General features: G+C 42.5%; 1 protein-coding gene across 2 annotated transcripts in view; it reads left to right on the top strand.

Moving 5' to 3' along the window:
* Positions 1–189: 189 nt before the first annotated feature.
* exoc6b (exocyst complex component 6B) overlaps positions 190–20,828 on the top strand; it is an 88,217-nt gene continuing 67,578 nt past the window's right edge. Inside the window, exons 1-7 of one of the 2 annotated variants that reach the window (XM_018689344.2) lie at positions 190–437; positions 8,832–8,997; positions 9,150–9,197; positions 9,286–9,376; positions 9,585–9,630; positions 10,745–10,949; positions 19,684–19,869. In XM_018689344.2, the coding sequence (XP_018544860.1) occupies positions 349–437; positions 8,832–8,997; positions 9,150–9,197; positions 9,286–9,376; positions 9,585–9,630; positions 10,745–10,949; positions 19,684–19,869 (831 nt within the window). In that variant the 5' untranslated portion in view covers positions 190–348. The remainder of the gene's footprint in view (positions 438–8,831; positions 8,998–9,149; positions 9,198–9,285; positions 9,377–9,584; positions 9,631–10,744; positions 10,950–19,683; positions 19,870–20,828) is intronic. The other variant, XM_018689345.2, reaches the window with a different exon arrangement.

The following is a 20,828-nucleotide window of genomic DNA, read 5'->3' on the forward strand; positions in this document are numbered from 1 at the left end:
TGCGAGACATAAAAAGTTATGAGCTAAAAAATATACAAATGGGAGAAAAATAAATGTTTTATTTTGTCGGTAAAGAAAAAAAATAATTGACATGATTAAAGTCACTGTATTTATTCATTTAGTTATATTTCTGACTCATCAAACAGCCATTTGTTGCATCTAAACACAGGTGTTCATACTTTTATCCACCGTCTCCAAACACAGAGGGAAACTCCGCTCACTCGGGCTGCTCTGTGAAAACATCGAACCAACCCTCCGGTTCCTCCTCATGACGTACGGAGCCCAGCCAGTCCGCTCGGCTCAGCTCAGCTCGGCTCAGCACAGCTCGGAACCACAGCAACATGCAGGATGGCGAGCATAGAGACAGCCGCCGAACACGAGCGTATCCTGCGGGAGATAGAGAGCACAGACACCAACTGTATCGGACCGACTCTCCGGTGAGTAAACCACACACCCCTCGCCTGCCTCCACCACCTCCACCCCCGGGCGGCTGTACCCGGTTATCCCCGTGAAAGCAGCTCAACAGACGGCGTCACCCATCTGAGGGAGCGCGGCTAGCTGGGACTAGCGGCAAGTTAGCAACTCCTCGGAGACTCCGTGAGCTTGCACAAAACTTTAACCAACGTGATTCCATTATCGGACAGCTAACCGGCTAACTTTAGCAAACATTAAAGCTAGCTAATTTACATTGTGCGCACTCGAGTCTAAACGCACACAGTGAGTCTTAACTGTCTGGACTGGCCTAACGTTTTCACATCGACACTCCTCTTTTATACTTTTATCTAGTTTTGTCGCCAAAGTTGATAAACTTGTCCTGAGGGATTTCAGCAACTTAGGCTAACGTTAGCTAACTTAGCTAACTAATTGACATTCTCCTCACTGGGTGCCGGAGCTTACAGCGGGGGTAGGGGTTGTTTACGGTGGCTAAGCCCTCTCTCTGTTTGTCAGTGGTTGTCCAGTCAAGTCTGTCAACTTCAGTTTACCTGGAGGTGGCTAGCAGTTAGTTAGCTAGGTGGTTAGCATTATAGATGCATGATAACAAGGAGTGTCAAGTGCAGCAGCTCCTGACAAGCCCTGCTCTCAATGAATGAGGAGTACAGCTCAGTTTAAACACCCCTGGGGTAATTGTGGGGGGTGATAACACGGGTGTTACCCACCACACAGAGAGGGCAGTAGTTGATGTTTGTCATGCTGTTTTATTGCTTATGAGTGTTGTTGCTCTTGCTCAATAATTTAGTGGAAACTCCACTTAGAGAGTGAATGACTTTTCTGTTCATGGTGGTGTCTGTGCCAGCTACATGGTTTCACATCCCATGATTTTTTCCTCCTCTTTCTTGTTATTGATGTAAGACGTCTTCAGCTCTTAAAATGGGTCACAGCCTTGTTTCTGCTCGGCGTTCTCATGCCAGACTCCCCCTGCCCCAAAAATCCAGAGGACTCAATCTGGTGTGAGGTTTGATTTTTGAAAATCATCCTGACTGGTAACTGAGGGAGTATCTTTTTCTAAAATGTCCCATTCATGTCCTCTCTGAAGAAGCTGTGTCCTTGGCCGGCGCTCTTTGAACTGATTGTCCAAGGAGGAAATAGGCAGTGAATGAACAGGGAAACACAGCAGAGGAACTGGGCTGTTGAAGGCTTATCAAAGGTGTGTGTGTGTTCTCCTCATGTGCCTCCATGTTGGTCATTTTCTCCTCATGACAAAGCCTATTTGGGCTCGTTATTTAGGCCAGCTGCCGCCCGATGGGAGGTGAGCAAACCGAGAGAAGTGCACGTCTGCGGTGTGTTCACTGACCCTCTAAAGCTCCAGCTGCCATATGACTTGACAGCTTTGTGTGACACCTCTGGCTGCCACATTCTCCTCTTCTCCTCTGAGAGTGTTTGCGGTGCCATGGTGAGTGATTCAGGCAGCCAGTCAGACGGCAGGAACATCTCTTTTTTTGTCCACATACAAAGCTGAGTGATGTTTCATCTCCTCCAGCTTCTGTCCGACTCACAGCCTCAGTGTTTCCACTTCAACCCCTGCACACAAATATAAACAGCACTGTCTATGTTTGGAACTGTCAGCTTCATCATTAGCTATATTTAGCCCTGACAGTTTTAAAAAAGGAGTTTTATAGGCAAATATATCCGATGATGAGGGATGGAAGTGTTAGCTCAGGAGGCTAATTTTTAGATTAGAACAAGCAGCAAACACTGACTTTAGTTAGTTCCTGTCACGTTCAACACACGATCTACAGATAAAAATGTTGTTGGACTAGAAATTGCTGCTGTTTGTTTGTGTGAAACTGAGAATAGGAAACAGTTAAACACCAAATAACTGTTGTTGTGGGTTCATTATGAATGATATGGTGTAACAAGTCAACACTGGGCCTCCTGTGCTAAGTAATTTGCAACTATTTTGATAATCGATCAGTTATTTGGGTAATTTTTCAAGCAAAAATGGTAAACATTACCTGGATCCAGCTTCTCACTTGTGAGGACTTGCTGAGTCTTTCCCTTATGAGATAGTAAATTGAATATTTTTGGGTTTTGGACTGTTGTTCAGAATAAACTTAGATATTTAAAGATGCCACCTCAGGCCACAAGGAGATTTTTGAGGCAAGAATCTCTGCAGTTCTCTTGTTTCAGCTCCTCACATGTGAACATTTGACAGTTTTCTCTATCTGAATGGTGGGCTTTTCCCTGTATTCTGTTTTTTAGACCAAACAATTAGTTAATAATGAAAACAATCTTCAGTTTCAGCCCCATTTTACTGTATACAACACCTTTTAGACATATCTTTATTGTGTAGGTCCTCCAGTTAAGCAGCAGTATTACTTTAACAAATGAAATGATATAAATAGTTTATTAATAAAAGTGCATTATTTAGTGTAAATTAGCCATTTTTCCAGACCTAATGTCTTCTCTAATGTCCAGCCTCGTCCAAACCCTCCTCTGTAACTTTCCTAAGACCAAGACTCTTCAAACAGCCAGGAAAAAACAGGTTGGCAGTGAGAGCTGGCGGTGTGTTTCTCAGTGTTTGTGTGCAGCAGCAGCAGTGTTGTGCAGGTCGAGGCTGGCTGCAGCATTCCTCCCTGACAGCAGAAAAACTCAGGACAGATCTGACAGGACCAGGACCGATCAGTCAGCCAAACTCCCCCAGGTTACAAACACTCACCTGCTGACAGGAGACGCCCCGGCTCGCCTGCACGTACCTCTGTGTGGAGCTGTTTAAATACTGTTAAACTCTGTTTGGACTGTGTAGCACTCATGCATAGGCAGGAAAATATAACAATGAGCCAGTGAAGTCCTCAAGGTGAAGCCTGGGAAAGTTCTGACTGTCAAAATCTGTGGCATCCTAGCTCACAGCTCAGATGTCTGGTTACTGTGGGGCTGTGCAATAAAGCAAAACATTTGATATTGTTTCTCAAGTATCAGTCGATACTGATGTTAATTATGCTAAAGTAAAGTAATGGAAATGCCCAGAAAACCAGAGAGGTATCCTCATCAGACGCCCGAACCACCTCAACTGGCTCCTGTCAACGCGAGAATCTCCTCATCCTCTCGCCACCTTAACGTGGTGGAGGGGTTTGTGTGTCCCAGTGATCCAAACCTCCACCTAAAAAATATCATCAAGGCTGGAAAAATCAGGCAGTGATATCAGAGTTTGTTGTGGAGACTGCTGGTGCTGTCACTCGCCTCAGGTGATCAACTTAGTTTGCAGATTTCTGGCTTTGTTAGCAGGATGCTGTATTTTAGCATCAGCATCTGTCTCATGTGACTTTAACTCATTTTAGCTCAAGTTCAGATTTGTTTCAGAGTCAGATCTGTGTTACATTTTGTGAATATTGCAGTATCAGAATTCAGATTTTTCTAGTTTGTTTAAAAGAGGAAGCTCATGTTCCAGATTACGTCTAATTTTGTGCAGATAACTCAGACTTTTTCAGGTTTGTTGGTTGATGCTCAAATGAGATTTTTCTTCATGATAACGAGGAAATGTCGTCCACCTGGATAGTCAGACAGTCGCTTTCTCTACATATACAAACACAGACACACACACATCTCTGTTGCTGCATGATTTTTCTCTACTGTCATATCATATTGGTCTCAGATATAAGTTACATCACCACAGGAACAGTCATCCTCTAAAAAATCAGCAGTTTGGAGACGAGTTAAAAGGCCTGTGGCGAGTAAACGTCTGTGAAGGATGCGTCTACGTCTAAGAATATTCAAATATAATAGGAGCAGCAGTGACTAATAAGAGTGGGTTTGTGTCTGTGTTGCTGTTCCTCTGTTTTCATTTCTCTCAGCTTCTTCTCCGGTCGATACGAGCAGAGTTTCTTGTTCCACTCAACGGCAATTATCCAGAGACGCTCGCTCACAGCAGCTCAGGTTCACGTAAACACAGAGAAGTGGTTTCAGGGCCAGAGACGCTGATGACCACAGAAAAGCTGTGATTATAAAAGCAAAAGAGCGATGAAAGGGTGACAACTGCTGAGAGCTTACACAGAGAGAGAGAGAGACGTATTAATCCATGACTGGGCAGATCTCAGCAGTGTCCTTGCTGGAAGAAACGACCTGTCTTTGGCTGACTGATTTCAGCTGCTCAACAGCAAATAAGAGTAAAATAACACATCAGGCAGTGTGTGTAGAAGGTGTTTGTATTTTATTGAGTCTATAAAATGTTGGAAAATACTGAGAGCAACCACTGAAGTTTGTGAATATGTAGTTTTGTGATTTCAGAAATATTTTGATTTGATAATTGTTCAGCCGTAGATATTCAGTTTACAATCATATAACAGAAAGAAAAGCAGCAACTCTTTCTGTCATAGAGGCTGAAAACAACACATTTCGGGGTATGTAGAAAATAGTAAAAACAATGACTAGATCATTAAAATATTTGCTGTTTTTTTTTGTTGCGGCTTCATAGGACTCACCCCGTTCAAACTACAAGAAATACAGCTTGTTAAATATAGTTTCTCTAAGGACCAGGGTGACTAAACATAACGATGTCCAACTGATTAAAAACAAAGTTATCATTTTAATTGACTAATCATGTAGGCAGTAGTTGCATTCATGGAGTTTTGTCCTGAAAATAAAAAAAACAAACATAAAATCAGTTTAAATCAAGGCAACAAATAAACATAAAACAGTTAAAAGTGATGGTGGAGTAAAAGTAACATAAAATAAGTATTAAAATGGTTAATTACAGTAATAATTATGCAAAAGCTGTTCGGTATAAGTAAGTTTTTAGAGATGATTTAAAGGCAGACAGGGAGGTTTTAGTCCAATACTGTAAGAATACCATTTTCTTTTGATTTTATTCAGATGTTTCAGTGAATGTGAACCATGTGGGAGCTGTTTTCTGCCTGTTGTTGACTGATTGTGTTGCTGACTTATGTGCGTTTGCCTCAGAAAATAGCTGAGTTGTGTCACAACCCTGCTGTGTTTCTTCATTTCATACTGAGGTTTGTATGTATGTGTTTATGTGCGTTGCATTGGCTAATCTTATCAGTCCGCTCCAGTCATACTGAGCTCCACCCTGTGTGTGTGCAGCCATTAATGACAGAGAACCCTCTCGCATTTGCTTATTATGTGGGTTTTTCTACTATGTAGTTGTTGGGGAAAATGCTCGTTTCTGATTGGCTGGCGCACGATGTATTAGAACTGCAGATAACCATGGCAACAGTGTTTATGATTCCATGCCACCGGTGTGACTCCAGGCACTGGTCAGTGTTAGCTAGTGCACCACTTTGGTTCAGTCTGAAATATCTCAGCAACTACTTCATGGACTGGTGTGAAATTGGGTACAGACATTCCTGGGTTATAGATAATGATTTCTGCTGATTTTGGTGATCTCCTGAAAAATCGTTTGCCAGCAGTATGATTTTGAATTCGGCCATGTTGCGCAGCTCTGGGTGGAGGACGCCGACATTCGTCATGGCCTGAGAAATTCTGTGTGAACGGTTGAAGTAGTAAGAAGAGGGAGGGAGTAACCACACACACACACACACACACACACACACACACACACACACAGACAGACAGACACACACCCTGCTGAGTCATCATACTGTACAGAGGAGGACACACACACTTGTGCACACGCACACACACATCCATTCATACACACTCTGAGGTTGGTGTGCGCTCATCTTAAGTGGGTTAAGATCCTATTTAGCCAGCTGTCGAACAGTCAGCAACTTGTTCCCAAAGATCCTCGGACGGAAAACACACACACACACACACACACACACACACACACACACACACACACACACGGGCAGCTGTTTACAGTGATGTCATAACTTAAAGCAGATTTCTTGAACTCCTGGTTGCAAAACTTTCAGTTCCCTAAATCCGTCCAACTCGCCATCTTTTCCTTCCCTCCCCTGATCCTCCCATCCACTCCTCTACTCCTCCACTCCTCCGTCTAAATCTGCATCCCTCCATATAATTTATTTTAAGGAGTAGGACAGAAAAAGTGAATATAATCTTTATTTCATCCATTTTAAGGATTTTTAGAGCTCTAGAGAGGTTAAAGTATCCATTATGCCACTTATTTTAACACTGATAAAAGGCCCAAAACAAGTGAATGAATATGTAAATATTACTTTGAATAAGGAAAATTGTGTTTTTCATTTTAAAAATCCTGGCAAGTGAAATATATAAGTAATATTTCCCCAATTTTATGGCTGTTTTCTTTCTTGTTTTTGAGAGCTGTGGTGTTTCACTTATTTTAAGGATTAAAACAGACTTGAAGAGGTGACTGAATCCAGTATTTAACAAGACAAACAAGAAACACAGAGTAGTACGAAACAAACATGTAGAAAGGATCACAGAAACAGATCATGCTCCTCTCTGATTCCCTCCCATCAGTGGCAGACAGTACCAAGCTCTGTTGTGGGAGTGAGCGACCCAGTGCACGGTTATAAATTAAAACCAGTCATCGCTAACGCACGTGCTAATCTTAGCTCGTACACGCTGCTCCACGTCATCAGGAAACCAGCCATTGTGTGCAGACTTCACAGGGGAATGAAGACAACATTTATAACTCTGAACAACTCGTTTTGTTCACCAGCAAAGTAACATCAACATGCCTCTGATTCTGGGCATGGTGCTGTTGTGCGACAGTAATCATGATCTGAATTTTTTCTGGATTATAATTTGAGCCATAATTATTAGGATGTACTTAACGGGCATCTGTTTATCAAACTCTTTTCTCATTCATTCATTCACTTTCTTATAAATCAAATCATTCATAATTTCACTCTTTCATTTCTTTATTTGTTGAAAACATGACCGCTCTTGTCCTCGATTGTTGCGGTATTAATCCTCCATGTTTGGTGTTTCTTGTTTCTATGAATTTCTTTGTTTGATGTCGTCAACACACACCATGCTGGCTCTCTCTCTGGCTCTGTGTGTGGCCTCTGTGTTTCTAAAGAAAGCACCGTGTGGCGTCAGACCTGCTCTCTATTGTACGAGTCGGGCATTTCCTGGTCAACAGGAGGAAGGGTGGGGGATTCATAGCCATACACAGGTGTGTGTGTGTTTGTATGTGCTGTGTTTGGACGGGAAAGAACACAGGAAAAACTGATCGCCGTTACAGACCAGGCTTTTTGATTTGTGTCCTCATCAGACCAGTTTAATTATGAATTAATTCAGTTATTTTATCTGCAAAGACATATTTGACTTTGAGAAGATAAGGGTTCTGTTTCTAGCTCATTTACATTAAGTATTGTGCTTAAGTACAAATTCAAGGTACTTGTACTTTACTAGAGTACTTCCATTTTAACCATCATACTTGTTCTCCACTATATCTCAGAGGCAAATATTGTAGTTTTTACTCCACTACGTTTGTCTGACTAGGGGTGTAACATTGAATGAATTCCTGTGCTGTGGTTAGGTTTAGATCTTGATTTTTCAGCCATGGTTGAGTTTTAACTGTGATTTTTGAGTTATGGTTTGGTTCATACCTTGATTTCTGAGCAATGGTTTGGGTCGGAGTTTGATTTTTGACACATGGTTAAGTTTTGACCTTGATTCTGAGCTATGGTTTGGATTGGACCTTGGTTTTTGAGCTATGGTTTGGATTGGACCTTGGTTTTTGAGCTATGGTTTGGATTGGACCTTGAGTTTTGAGCCATGGTTCAGTGGGGACCTTGATTTTTGTTCAGACCTGTATTGCAATACAATATTGTGGACGTTTGTATCTCAGTTTCAGTCTCGGTTTCAGAATCGTTACAACTGTGGCTGGATGATAACTCTCATTGATCAAATTACCAACATTGTTAATCTCTTACCAAACTAAATTTACTCTCACCAAATTGAATCGTCTAAATCTCTTGTAATCCAGAGACTGTCATATACTGATATAGTACTTGTTGTTGTCTGAGTGTTGCTTTAGTTTCCTAATGGCTGTGGGAAGTCCAAACAGTAGTAAAACCATGTTCAGGACAGAGCGAGTTGGTTTAGTGTGTCCCTGTTTCAAACCACATCAGGTTAAAGGACATACTGTAAACTTGTGTTATCTGTTATATAGAACTGGGGCACTTTACTGCCTGTATAAAGCTCTTTCTATTGACTTGGCCTTAAGCAAGGTGTTGAACTGGAAACTGTCCCAGTGTGTCTGCTTAAAATAAAAGCAGGCTACTGTGGATGCATGGAAATGTGCAGCAGTGTTGCTGAAAAGTACTGCAATATCGCCCCCTGATGGACACATGTGGTAACTGCATCTGATCCAACAGATGGATGCACTGTCTGCACTGTGGAATAAGTGGATAAAAGATTATTTGAGTTACAAGTCCTACCTCTTCTTACCTGTTGTCTTCTCTCGCTTTTTTTCTCTCCAGGTCGGTGTACGATGGTCAGGAACATGGCCTGTTCATGGAGAAGCTGGACGTGCGAATCAGGAACCATGACAGAGAGATCGAGAAGATGTGTAACCATCACTTCCAGGGGTTCGTCGACTCCATCACGGAGCTGCTCAAAGTACGAGGGGAGGCGCAGAAACTGAAGGTGAGGAGGGAAACCGGATGAAAAAGGTCCAAATTTAGGGAGAAATTAGTGTTTTGAGCTCAATGTGTGAGGACAGATTGAAGGTAAAAATAGACAGGGGAAGATAATTCTTGATATTTTTTCCTCGTTTATTCTTCGTTTTTCTCTCTCAGAGTCAGGTGACTGAGACCAACAGGCGTCTTCAGGATGATGGCAAAGAGGTAAGTCTACTGCCCAGTCAGAGTTTAAGGTTTCTGGGAACTTTTTATCATCTTCACCTTCTGTCTTCTCTTTTCTCTCTGTTTTCAGCTCATCAACTCCATGGAGGAGTTGAAACAGTGTCGAGTACAACAGAGAAACATTGCCACTACAATAGACAAACTGACACACTGCCTACCAGGTAACATTGAAACATTCTTGAGACTCTACACTGCTCTCCTTCTTTACTTTTAACTCACTTTATAAAGTTTTGAAGGGAGAATTACTGAAATGTTGTGTATTTTAAGTTTTAGGCCTATTTTTAGATGTTAATGCTTTGGGAAAACAAATACTGGGAGTCTTGTTCTCAAACACTGGTCTTTTGCTTCGTCCCTTTCTGTTTTCACCAGTCTTGGAGATGTACAGCAGACTTCAGGAGCAGATGAGAGCCAAAAGGTATGTTACTGAGTCTGTTTTTCGGCTTTCCTTCTGACATTTTCCTGAATTTACAGACCTTTAGTTCAAATGTAAAAACTCTTGGCTTTGCAGATGCTGTTTTCTGCAGATAAAATGGTTAATAAACTTTGATTCAATAACCACATTTCTGCGTAAAACACAAGAAGTTTATATCATTTTCTGTAAGAACTCAAATGTGGATAGCAGGGCTTTGCAAGGTCAGGTATTGGAGTCAGGTTTGTCGTTCAGCAGGCAAAGGAGGGGCCTTAGGGTGCTGACCTTTGGCATTAAAACTGGTCTTCTCTTGGGGTGTTGAATGGTGGGGACAAGGCCATTGCTTTGGCTCCGCGCCTGACACTCCTTGATAGGAAGTAGACTTTTTTTGGGCACTGTTCAGAGTGGGTCTGGTTTAAAACTTGAGGAATTCTCCCTTCCCTTTTTACAAAACCTGGTTCACCCTGATTCCCTCGTCAAACAGCCTTGAGCTTGTGTCATAGTGCATCTCCTTTAAAGTTTCGCATATTGTCGGCAGTGAGATTTCAGTGTCTTTTTGATCCATTTGACCATTTTGACTGTTGATTGAACTGTCGGCCACTAGATGGAGCTAGAGCTCTTAGGATAGAAAGACGAATAGCTTCTCTCTCTACCTCTCTCTTTCCCTCTCTGCCCTTGGCCTGACCTGTAGACAGGAGTCTGGTTGGTCATAAATTTGTCGTTTGTTTGTGTGTTTTTCTACTTCTCTCTGTCCTGCGGCTGCTAGACTTGCAGAGAGCAGGGAGAGGTCAGCCAACAACGATCGCTCCTGGAGAGAGAAAGTGTGTTTGTGATGCAGTGGAGTGAAGTGGAGTGAAGTGTTTTTGGGGGGATATTGTATTGCCAAAGCTCCCTGAGGTGTATCTGAGTGTATTTATTTCTCTCTCTGTGTATGCTCGTGCTTGTAAATGTGTTTATCTTTGTGTGTTTCTGCTTGCTTTTAGTCATGTATCAGACAGCCAGAACCGGACAGTGTTTTATTGATGTGTGTCTGTTAGTTTTTCCGAGTGTTTCTTTCCCATAACCAAAAACTCTCAGGTTCAGTGTGTATTTTCAAATGCTTCGTATCTGTGTGTGTTAGGTACTACCCTGCACTCCGGACGTTGGAGCAGCTTGAACAGACATGTCTTCCCAGGGCGGGTCAGTACCGGTTCTGCTCCATCATGGCGGAAAACATCCCCAAATTGAGGACGCAGATCCGGGACACGGCCATGACCCAGCTGAGAGACTTCCTGGAGAGCATCCGGAAACACTCGGACAAGATCGGAGAGACCGCCATCAAACAGGTGCATAAGATGTTGTATTTATGTTTTTGTAAAGTCCTTCCTGTGTTGATGTGTCACCTGGACCCCTACAAGTTAAATAGGTTTGGTTGGTGGACTGATGTATGGACACATATATCACAGTGTCAGATTAGGCAATCATTCAGTCATAAATTCTTGCTATGTCTTGGTCGGTAGACTGGCAAGATGATAAGTTTGACTCCGACCAATCATTGGTCACGTCCTTATTGTCGCCAGAAGGTCAAGACATTGTAAACTCACTGTCAAGACCATGTCAAACCAAGAGCAACATAACCCTATCCCACTGGTCAACATTGAGATCTGTTTTGGACAGATTCAAATCTCAAGATTGAGCTAAAAGGAAAGTCCTCTAAAGTTCTTTGGATTCATGCTGTGGAGCCAATGAACTTCTGTCCAGAATTTCATGGCAATATGTCCTGGAGTTATTACACCAAAAAGAGAAATATCAACCTGCTGGTGGCTAGAGAACAGTGTGTGTACTACCTGTTTCAGCTCTTAACATTCACATCTCGTCTTTGCTGCCTGTGTTAACTAACGTGCTCTTTTGTGCGTCTTTGTTGATAAGGACTGCTCAGTGTTACTGGCTTGTCTATCTGCCCTCATACCACAATTGGTTTTTGTTCTCCATCATGTCTTTTTCTCTCCGTCTGTTAATCAGAAGCAGCCTCTGTGTGTCTTGCTCTGTGGTTCTGCTGCCAGTAAACAAGCATGTAGGCGCTGCAGGAGACGCCGAGGCTTGTCAATGAACGTGCACACACTCACACACACACACTGACACACATAGCACACACTCTCATAGCGAGCACACATGCAGAGACCCAGCTTTTCAGCACTTACCTCATTGTTTTTCTGTTTTCCAAGGCCAAGGAAGTTATATATGAGCGTGTCTGTTTGTGTGTTTCGTGTTCTCTTGTGGTATCCATAGCTCAAAGTGGAGGCCTCTTGTTTATTTGTGTGCCTCCATTATTTGGGGAATGTTGTTCCATGGAATTGCAGGATGAAGGGGGGGTGGGATGGGAATGAGGAAGGAGTGGTTGACGACAGACAGATGAGCGGATGGAGACTCAGAGAAAAGTGGCTGCCTGGTCATTTGTTTATGAAACACTAATCATGACTTCCTCTATTAAATTAATAATTGTAATTTTTGACTTGGCAAATACTTAATCCTGACATTGGCCATGGCGGTTTCACACGCAAACCTCATGACAATACGCCAGAACTAAATCTGAGGGAATACCGAATGATTTCATTTGACTTTACAGTGTTTTTACAGACAATGCAACAGTTAAATTCAGGTAAAGGTGAGGCTATAGTTGTGCAATCATAGGAGTTGTTCCCTGTTACAGTCCAATTTTGAATTTTAGACTTTTAAATGTCGGTAAAAGATGCTAATACCACCTACATGTTCTTGCAGATATCTCTTTTCTTGAACTCTCGACTTCAGCAGCCTCCACAGTCACCAGATTTCAATTTTATAGAGCATCTTTGGGATAAGGTGGCAGTTGTGTGAACATACAGTCAACAATCAAGGATCAGAATTTCTAAAGTACATTTCTACCACCTAGTTGAATCCATTTCATGAGGAGTTTGGTCTGTTCCTAACTAGTACTAGAGATGTGTCCGTACTCTTTAGGTTTTGGAGACTTTGAAGACACAAAACAAGTGATTTACAGACGTCATTTGAGCTTTAGGAAGTTGTGATGGTCTGCAGATTAATTGATAATCAAAATAGTTATTTTTAAACATTTGAATGTATGATTTTAGCTTGAGGTTCAGTAATAAATGCTGGCATTCACAGCAAATTATTGAAAATATCTTGGAAATTTACTCAGAGTTGGCTCATATTTGAGACTGGATGAACGTGTATACATCAAGGAAGTTTTCTTAAATATTATGAAGTAAATTTGCACCAAGCCTTGTAATTTGGATTATTATTCAAGGATGCAGATAGTAGTTTACAGCCCTGAAGAAGAACCCTCACAGTAGTGGAACCTATATTTGTTTGTCCTCTAGATGTCACCAGAGGATCAATCCTTACTCTTAATCAAAACCACTGCTGTCACTGGTTGACCAGAGGTTTTAAAGGTCCTCTTGCAAACAGTTAGAGAAACATGACCAGTGCAGGTCACAAGGGTCACTGACTGAATGGTTTTATGAGTGAGAAAATGATGTGAATCATACTCTGTGGCCTCTGCAGTCATTAGATCTCAATACAGTCGAACAGCTGTGGGAGATTTTGACAGACCACCATCGTCAAAACACCAAATGAGGGGATATCGTTTGGATGAATGATGCTCCATCCTTCCACTAGAGACTTGTTGCATCTGCTCTGGAGGCTCTATATGGTGGTTTTCTGTTAATATATACATGAACTCTAAACTCTCTTTAAAAAACTACAGTAAACGCAGAGGAATTCGTCTTTGGATGACCCTCTAATGCGGGACAAGCAGTCTCCACGAATCACTCCACACTCTAGCCTCACATTGGAAACCCTTGGGTGACCCCACCCCTCCCCTCTCAGGTGGGGGGTCCTCCTCGGCCCCCGCAATTTGAGAATCGCTGGTGTAGAAAATCCACTTGCAGTCACTGAAGAAGCTAACCGCTAACTCCTCTAACCACTAATTAGGAGGGAGATTATGGAAACCCCAGCGGTCCAGCAGTCCTGATACTGATACTGGGATTATGTTGTTGTATCGAATGTTTGGCTCGGAGGCCTTGTAAGTGTGTGTGTGTGGATGAAGAAATTACAAGTTGTTCTTCTTCTTTCCTCCCTCTCCTTTGTCCCTCTTTCACCCTTTCTTTCTTTTTTTCTGTCTCTCCATCTCTTTCTCTCTCAGACAGTGTGTCTCTCTGGTGTGCTCTGTTCCAAATTAGCTCTAACTCTCTGTACCCAGCCGTCGTTACAGCTCCCTCGACCGAGGATGTGAAAATAAATAGATCTGGGGAAAGAGGAGGAGGAGGAGGAGGTGGAGGAGGAGGGGATGGAGGGAGGAGATGGAGGAGAGAGCAGGGCTTACAATGGAGCTATTGTCTGCTGCCACATGCCCGTAGAAGAGGAGGAGGAGGAGGAGGAAGAAGAAGAAGAAGAAGAGAAAGAGGGATGAGGGCAGAAGGGATGGGGAGGAAGGGATGGAAACAGAAAAGAGGAGAGAGAAGATGAGCGAATGAGGAAGAGGAAGAGATGGGGAAAGAAGAGAACTACAGGGAAGAAACAACAAAACAGAGAGAAAGAAACGTGGAGAAAGGAGAGGGAAGAGGAGGAGGAAATGAAAAAAAGGAGAAGAAAAAGAGAGGAGTAGGATATTGGAAGTAAAGAGGAACAGGAAAGATGGGAGGAAGAATACCATGATGAAGAGGTGGGTTAGGAAAATAAAAAGAGGAAGAGAGGGAGGTAAAGATGAAGGAAAAACAGGTGGAAGAAAAGGGAAAAGAAGAGCAGAACATTGGAAGATGGAGGAAGCAGCAAAGAAAGGACGGAGAAGAAAAAGGAAGTGGATGAAGAAGAGGTGACGATGAGGAAGAAAAGGAAAAGGAGCAGGTGCTCGGGGAAGAAAGCTGAAACTCTCTCAGCTTTTTCCTCAACTCAGTGTAACGTTCAGTTTCAGGCACTTCAGGTGTTTTAAACTCTTATTCATGAGAGAGCCCTGCAACAGGTGGTCTGGACCCCACAGAGCCCTGATCTTAACATCAGAGAGTCACGATGAGAGACAGAATAAACTGACTCAGTAAATCCACAGAGGAACTGGTGTGTTCAAGTGCGCCAAAGAGAACTGGAGTTATTTTAAAGGCAAAAGGTGGACACAGTTAAAAAACTATTAATGGCGTCCTCACTTTAGTTTTAGTGCCTCAAACTTTTGCACTGTTCTGTTCATTCATCATCACGCTACAATAACAATCATAAACCCTGAAGTCTTTGTGGCCCATCTCTCCATTTGCCTGAGTGAACTTTGCTTGTCACTTAAACAGATTTTGTTTTTGGTCACTTGCTGTGACGACTGAGTAAAACAGGTTGTTAATATGTTTCTACTAAGGCCTCAAACCTCACGACTTTATTACTCAAACCATCTTTTCTGGATCGCATTTCATCGCATCGCTGTATCCAAAGTGACCCCTCGAAACGAGCAGAAGAAGGAGGCAGATGAAAACATGGATTAGTGGAGGAAAAGTGGAGTGGGACAAGATACAGTAGAAGGATTAAAAAAAGAGGAAATAGGAAAGGAAACTTGAGCCAGAATCGTCTCCAAATGCCTTTGTCATTCTTTCATGACTCTACCCTGTCGTTTGTCATTTCCTTATTCCTGTCTTGCTCTGTCACATCACATTTCCCTCCCTCCCTCCCTCTCTCTCGCTCTTTTTCTCAAGATATCCGTCTCTGTCTTTCTCTCTCCTCCACTCTTTCCATCTCCTCATCTTTCCAGCTTCCTCCTCTTTTTTTTTCCCCCCAGTTTCTTTCATTAACGCTCAGCGAAGGACGAGTCCAGAGCTTCTGCTGTGTATTCGGTAGTTTCAACACACTCAGACACACACTCAGTCGCACACACACACACACACACACACACACACTAATGGGAAACAGATTGTTGGGCCTGTGAAGTGGAAGAAGATTGATTACCTGTATCTAGTTACTGAACACACACATGCGTGCGCGTGCAGCGAGGGTGGCGGAGGGCACACGCTGGGTCGGTGTATTGAACCATCACGGGGGGAAAACGAAAATAGACCGTCATGGGTCGCTGTGACAGTGGTGTGTGTGTGCTGTCTGCCGAATAACGCCCCACAGTTCACTGCCATCGGACACCATTATTTCTAGCTTGGGGTCTGCCTGCCAAAAAGTGATCTATAGTAGCGATGTCCCCCGTCAGGTTTTTACCCCCAATCCTGATCCTGATTCGAGTCATTTAATATGGAGTATTTTTCTATGCGGAGCGCCAAATTGAGTTTTATTTTTTGCAACATAACACATCTGTACAGGGGTTTTTAATAGCAGTGCGAATACCATGCTTGTCCCTTGGTATTCGCACCAAAACACAATTTTTTTTCAGTGCTTACTCGACTACAAACCTCCTTTTTAAATTAACCGAACGCAACAGTGTTCAGTGTCGTAACACAAAGCGTCTGTGCAAGATTTAAAAGTCCCAGATTTCTTGAGCAAGATCAGGAAACATCTGGTCAACGAATGATTAAATAAGACTTAAAATCCGACCAAGAAATTCAACGCCAGCTTTCGGTACTTGACGGTTTTCAGTACTGGATGCTACGGACGCATTTTGAGCCAAAACTCAAAAGAAGGACTGAGGTTTTTCTATCCAGTCTTACTCTCTGAGCATCACAGACAGAAGCCTGCCAAACCTGTCTTCACCAATACCACCATAACTCAGTCTGGTCGACACATAAATCCCTGTAAGACTGAAAGCCATTGTTTTTACACTTCAGAGGCGACGATAAGCAGGTTTTGTTACATTTTGACACACTTTCCAGTCTTCAGGCAAATTTTTATATTCAAACTAGCTTTATATTTAACTGTTGTCTGCTGTCACAGATCTTTGATCCTGCACAGAAGTATAAAACAAACTTAACCAGTCACAACTTTGCATTTGTAGATTTTTGGTGTCTTTAAGAAGAGCTAATGAGGAGCCTGTTACACAAGCATTAAAATCATGAAAGAACTGCATGAAGTTTGGCACGTATCGTCTTCTTTGATACAACAGATTCAGCTGGTTAATGTTTTGTCACTTGGTCAGACAGACACAAGCTGTTAGAGATGCCTCGGTTTCTTCAGATCTAGTCATTAACACATTTTTAAAATTCTTTTTTTAATTAGTGACACGTTGTTTTTGGGAAACGATTTGAAATGCACTTTCGGCAGTAATTACTTTTGCATGTAAAGTGATATGAATTGCATGTGTGTTTCCCAAAAAGTCCTTCAATAAGTCTACATGGTCACAAATGTGACGGTGCCACAATAAACAAGTCAGTTTAAACCACTTGTCAACAAAGAGATCACTGCAACTTTACTCTTTCACTTGCAATTTTTGTCATTTTCCACGCTCACGCCGCAAATGCACAGAGAGGGGAGAAAAAAGTCGCCTTGAAGTTTCTCAGCGAAGCCACACGGAAATTATTTAACTCAAGATCGCCTTGTGGTGTTGCCGCAGTCTAATGTTGGATGATTTTAAAAATATTTAGAGTCATTTTTTATACTAAATTGATTATAGTGTGGCTCTGATTCTGGTCCCTCATCCCCAGCAGCTTGTTCTCAGCAGCTTGTTCTCAGCAGCTTCCTCACGGGTCGTTTTCCTCCATGTGATCCTCCTGCTCTCGTCTCCTTCTCCACCTTTTCTTCTTCTTCTTTCATCTTATATTCCCCCATTTCCCTCCTTTACTCTCCCTCTTTTCTTATGCCGATTTTTTTGCGCAAGAGATGACGCACATGCCCGCACTTGAGCTTCAAGTGTGGCGGGGGGGAATGCCACCTCTGAGGACAAAAGATGGGGTTAAAAAGGGTTTCTTTTTGCAACTAAACTTGGTATTGTGTGATGGTTAGGAGTGCGAGTGCATAAATTATGCCTCAAAACGCACATACACCTGTTGAAGAGTGCTAAAGAGCCATCATTTGACGTAGGTGCTGACGGCAGCGTCGTCACATATTGTAGGAACGATGCTTTTCTGTGCCATTTTCTCTGTCTTTTCATGGGGTTTCTGTCTTTTGAGGTGCAGTTATGTTAATTTGTGTGTGGAAAGAAAGAAAATGCCAGCAAAGAAAAGGACTGTATACTCAGTATTTTTGCCTTTTACTCCAGCTATTTCTGAAGAGTTTGATGGAAAGTCGCGGTGAAAACACTCGATGGTGAGAATATTTTTAGAGATTGTTTGTTACCTGTTCCTTTTTCCTCAAAAGAGAGGGCACAGTTTGGCACATTTCTTTGTCCCCCCGAGTTCACTTCCTCCTAACCTCCTATGCAGAGGAATGAGACTTTCCACTGATTTTGTTTGTACTTATTGTCTTATATGACTCATTAGTCGTCTATGTGTGTGTGCGAGTGCATGTTTGTGGGCATTAGATCAAAGATGGCATTGTATTCTTCCAACATCTCTGATATTGTGTTCTTCCGGGTTTGTGCATATCCACCCTCCTTAAGAACACCAGTTTTTCTCATTAACCGCTGAAATCGAGGCGCTCGACGTCTCTGACGTATTTATTGACGTCCTTATCGACAGATTTAAGCGCGCGAGGTAGGCTACGTGCCGGCGCCGGCGAGCAAAGGAAACGGCAGCAATCACATATTTTTTGGGCGTGCATGGAAAGATGACAGAAAGAGAGGGTTTCCCCCCTCACCGCCATAACAAGGTTTTCCCACAGAAATATGTTGGTGGCCATGTTGTGAGGAAGGCTCGGCGTGGGAATAGAGTTCGATTAGTTGATGGCGTTTCATGAATATGTCCACGACATATTCACATTCGTAATCAGACATTAGCAGGTTTGTTAAAAAGACTGCAAAACAAAGAATCTGACTCATCATGGAGGCTAAAAACACTTCCCGTCCGTTATCTATGCAGTGTACAACAATAGAAAACGATGCTTTCCTAGGTAGGTCACCTTGGCCGCCTCTAGACGGAACGTGACTCTGTTTTCATTTTGTTTTGGATACAAGCTTCCATTAATTTCTAACCAAAACTTCCTGCTGTCTGATTACTCTTATTTTTAGTATTCCTCGTCCAACTCTTGCTGCGGAGGGAGAAAAATGCATCATTTCCCATGATACCTTTCCCCAAAATAGTGACACAGACAGGACACAGTTTGCATCAGACATTACATTGCACATTGCATTGTTCGGTGGAGGATCTTTCCATTTCCTTCTGTCTCCTTCTGCCTCCACCAGTTTTACTGGATGTTTGTTTATTTTGGACTTCACTTGACCCAGGTATTTAGCTTAAATTGGCAGAAATGTTACTGATGAATTTGAACATAAATTAAAGTTTTGACAAGCAGAAATCTAGATTAAACATGTTAGCTGTCCCTGTCTCTGCTTTCAAGTCCTCAGCACTAATTTTATTTGCTTTGTTTTTAGTTTCATTGACTCTTCATCCTTCCTGTTCTTCCCTTCCTGTCTTGCTATTTTCCCCCTGGTGTATTCTTAGGGTGGCGCTTTGGTAAATCACTTTTATAGGTAATTTCCAAGGGTGTTTTCTTGGGACAAGGAGTGGCAAAGGTCAGTGACCTCATTACACTGTAAGAAATCTCTTAAGCTTTTCCCGAAACTGTCTTGAAAAAAAAAGGGGAGTTGGATAAACGTGAGGCATTATTGCTCACTTGCCCAGGAGGTTTAACACATTTTTTTTTCTTATGAGAGTTGCCTGAAGGTTGTTTGTGTTCCTCTGCCCCCCTTTATACAAAAATGGGTCGCATGTGTAAGTGCATCTGAACTTTGATTGCAGACGGCGTGTTTTGTGTTATCAGTAAACATCTGGTTTTGGTGTCAAACCCTTAAAAATCAAAGGGCTTCCAGTGTTTTGCTCTGATGTTAAGCCAAAAAACTAAATGCAAGGAGTTCCTCCTTCTCCTTGGCCTTTTTGAAAAGCGTTCTGGGAAATGTAGGAAGTGGCCGATGTAGGAGACAAACAAAAGAGGTTACACAAAGGAGAATGAACCCGAGAAGAAAGGTTTAGATTTGACCTGTATGGCTTTCTAATGTGTATTTCTGTTTTCTTGCTTCAGGCCCAGCTACAGCGCTCACTGGACAGCTCTATCTCCATGCAGCCGAGGGCCCTGATTGGCCGACGTGGCAGAAAGTTGGTGGCAGCGGCAATGACAGGGATGGACAGTGATGGACAAGGTGGAAGCCCGGTGTCGGAACAGGACTCTGGCATTCTGGATGTGGAGGACGAAGACGAAGATGATGAGGTGAGGAACAACACAACGCAAACACAATGCCAAATGGTGGATTTCTGAACTGTTTATGTTTCTCAAACAAAAGGGATATTATCTATAAAATAATATCTCCAACATGAATACGATCCCAATGTGTCTGTCCACCGGTCCATCCAACAGTCCCTCCCTTTCCTCTCTTGACATACACCGTATTTACTGCCAGGGTTGTCCAAATTTGGATGCATTCGTCCATCCAAACCACGTGTCGGAGTCTGTTGTAAACCCCCTCCTCAGATACCTTTCTGACATCAAGGTAGAGTGTCTTTGTGCCTCCATTTCTGTAACTTTCTGACGTTCACACCCACTTTATGCCATGACTGGTCAGCTGTGTGGAGGTGAGAGAGGATTTTATCAGTTGAGTCCAGTTGCTAAAGAATTAAATATAAAATTACCTGTGCAAATTTAGCAAGTTTATTGGACAAGGAACAAAGGAGTTTTTACTCCTATTGCACTCGGGATGGTGCTCTGAATCTTTGGACTGGGGGAAGAGATTTAGAATAAACCTAGCTTTGCGAAGGACCCGCTGGTTAAAGATGGCCGCCACCTTCACAATATGGCTCAGGTGATTTTTATCCTTGATGTTCAAGTCACTGTACCAAGCAATAATAGAGAATGTGAGAGCAAATTGGATAATAAGAAGAACTGAGTGCAACAATATGAACATCTTCCTAGAAAGACTTTTGAAAATATGTGAAGTTATCTACCCTTTTGAACTCCACCTTTAAGTGTGACCGTTCAATTTCCGTCTTAAGAGCTAGTTCTGAGAAAGCACAAACCCACAAACCAGTCCTTACTTTAACTGCTAGATAACCTTTGCTGATCGCAGCTGTCCCGACCAAACCTTTGTTGGGTTTCCCCTCCAAATGGATGAATCTGCTTTGAAGCCTGATCTGTTATATCTGCTAATGTGACCTCAGCTTTACTTCCTTCCT

Source organism: Lates calcarifer, linkage group LG14 (assembly GCF_001640805.2).
Source record: "Lates calcarifer isolate ASB-BC8 linkage group LG14, TLL_Latcal_v3, whole genome shotgun sequence".
NCBI lineage: Eukaryota > Metazoa > Chordata > Actinopteri > Centropomidae > Lates > Lates calcarifer.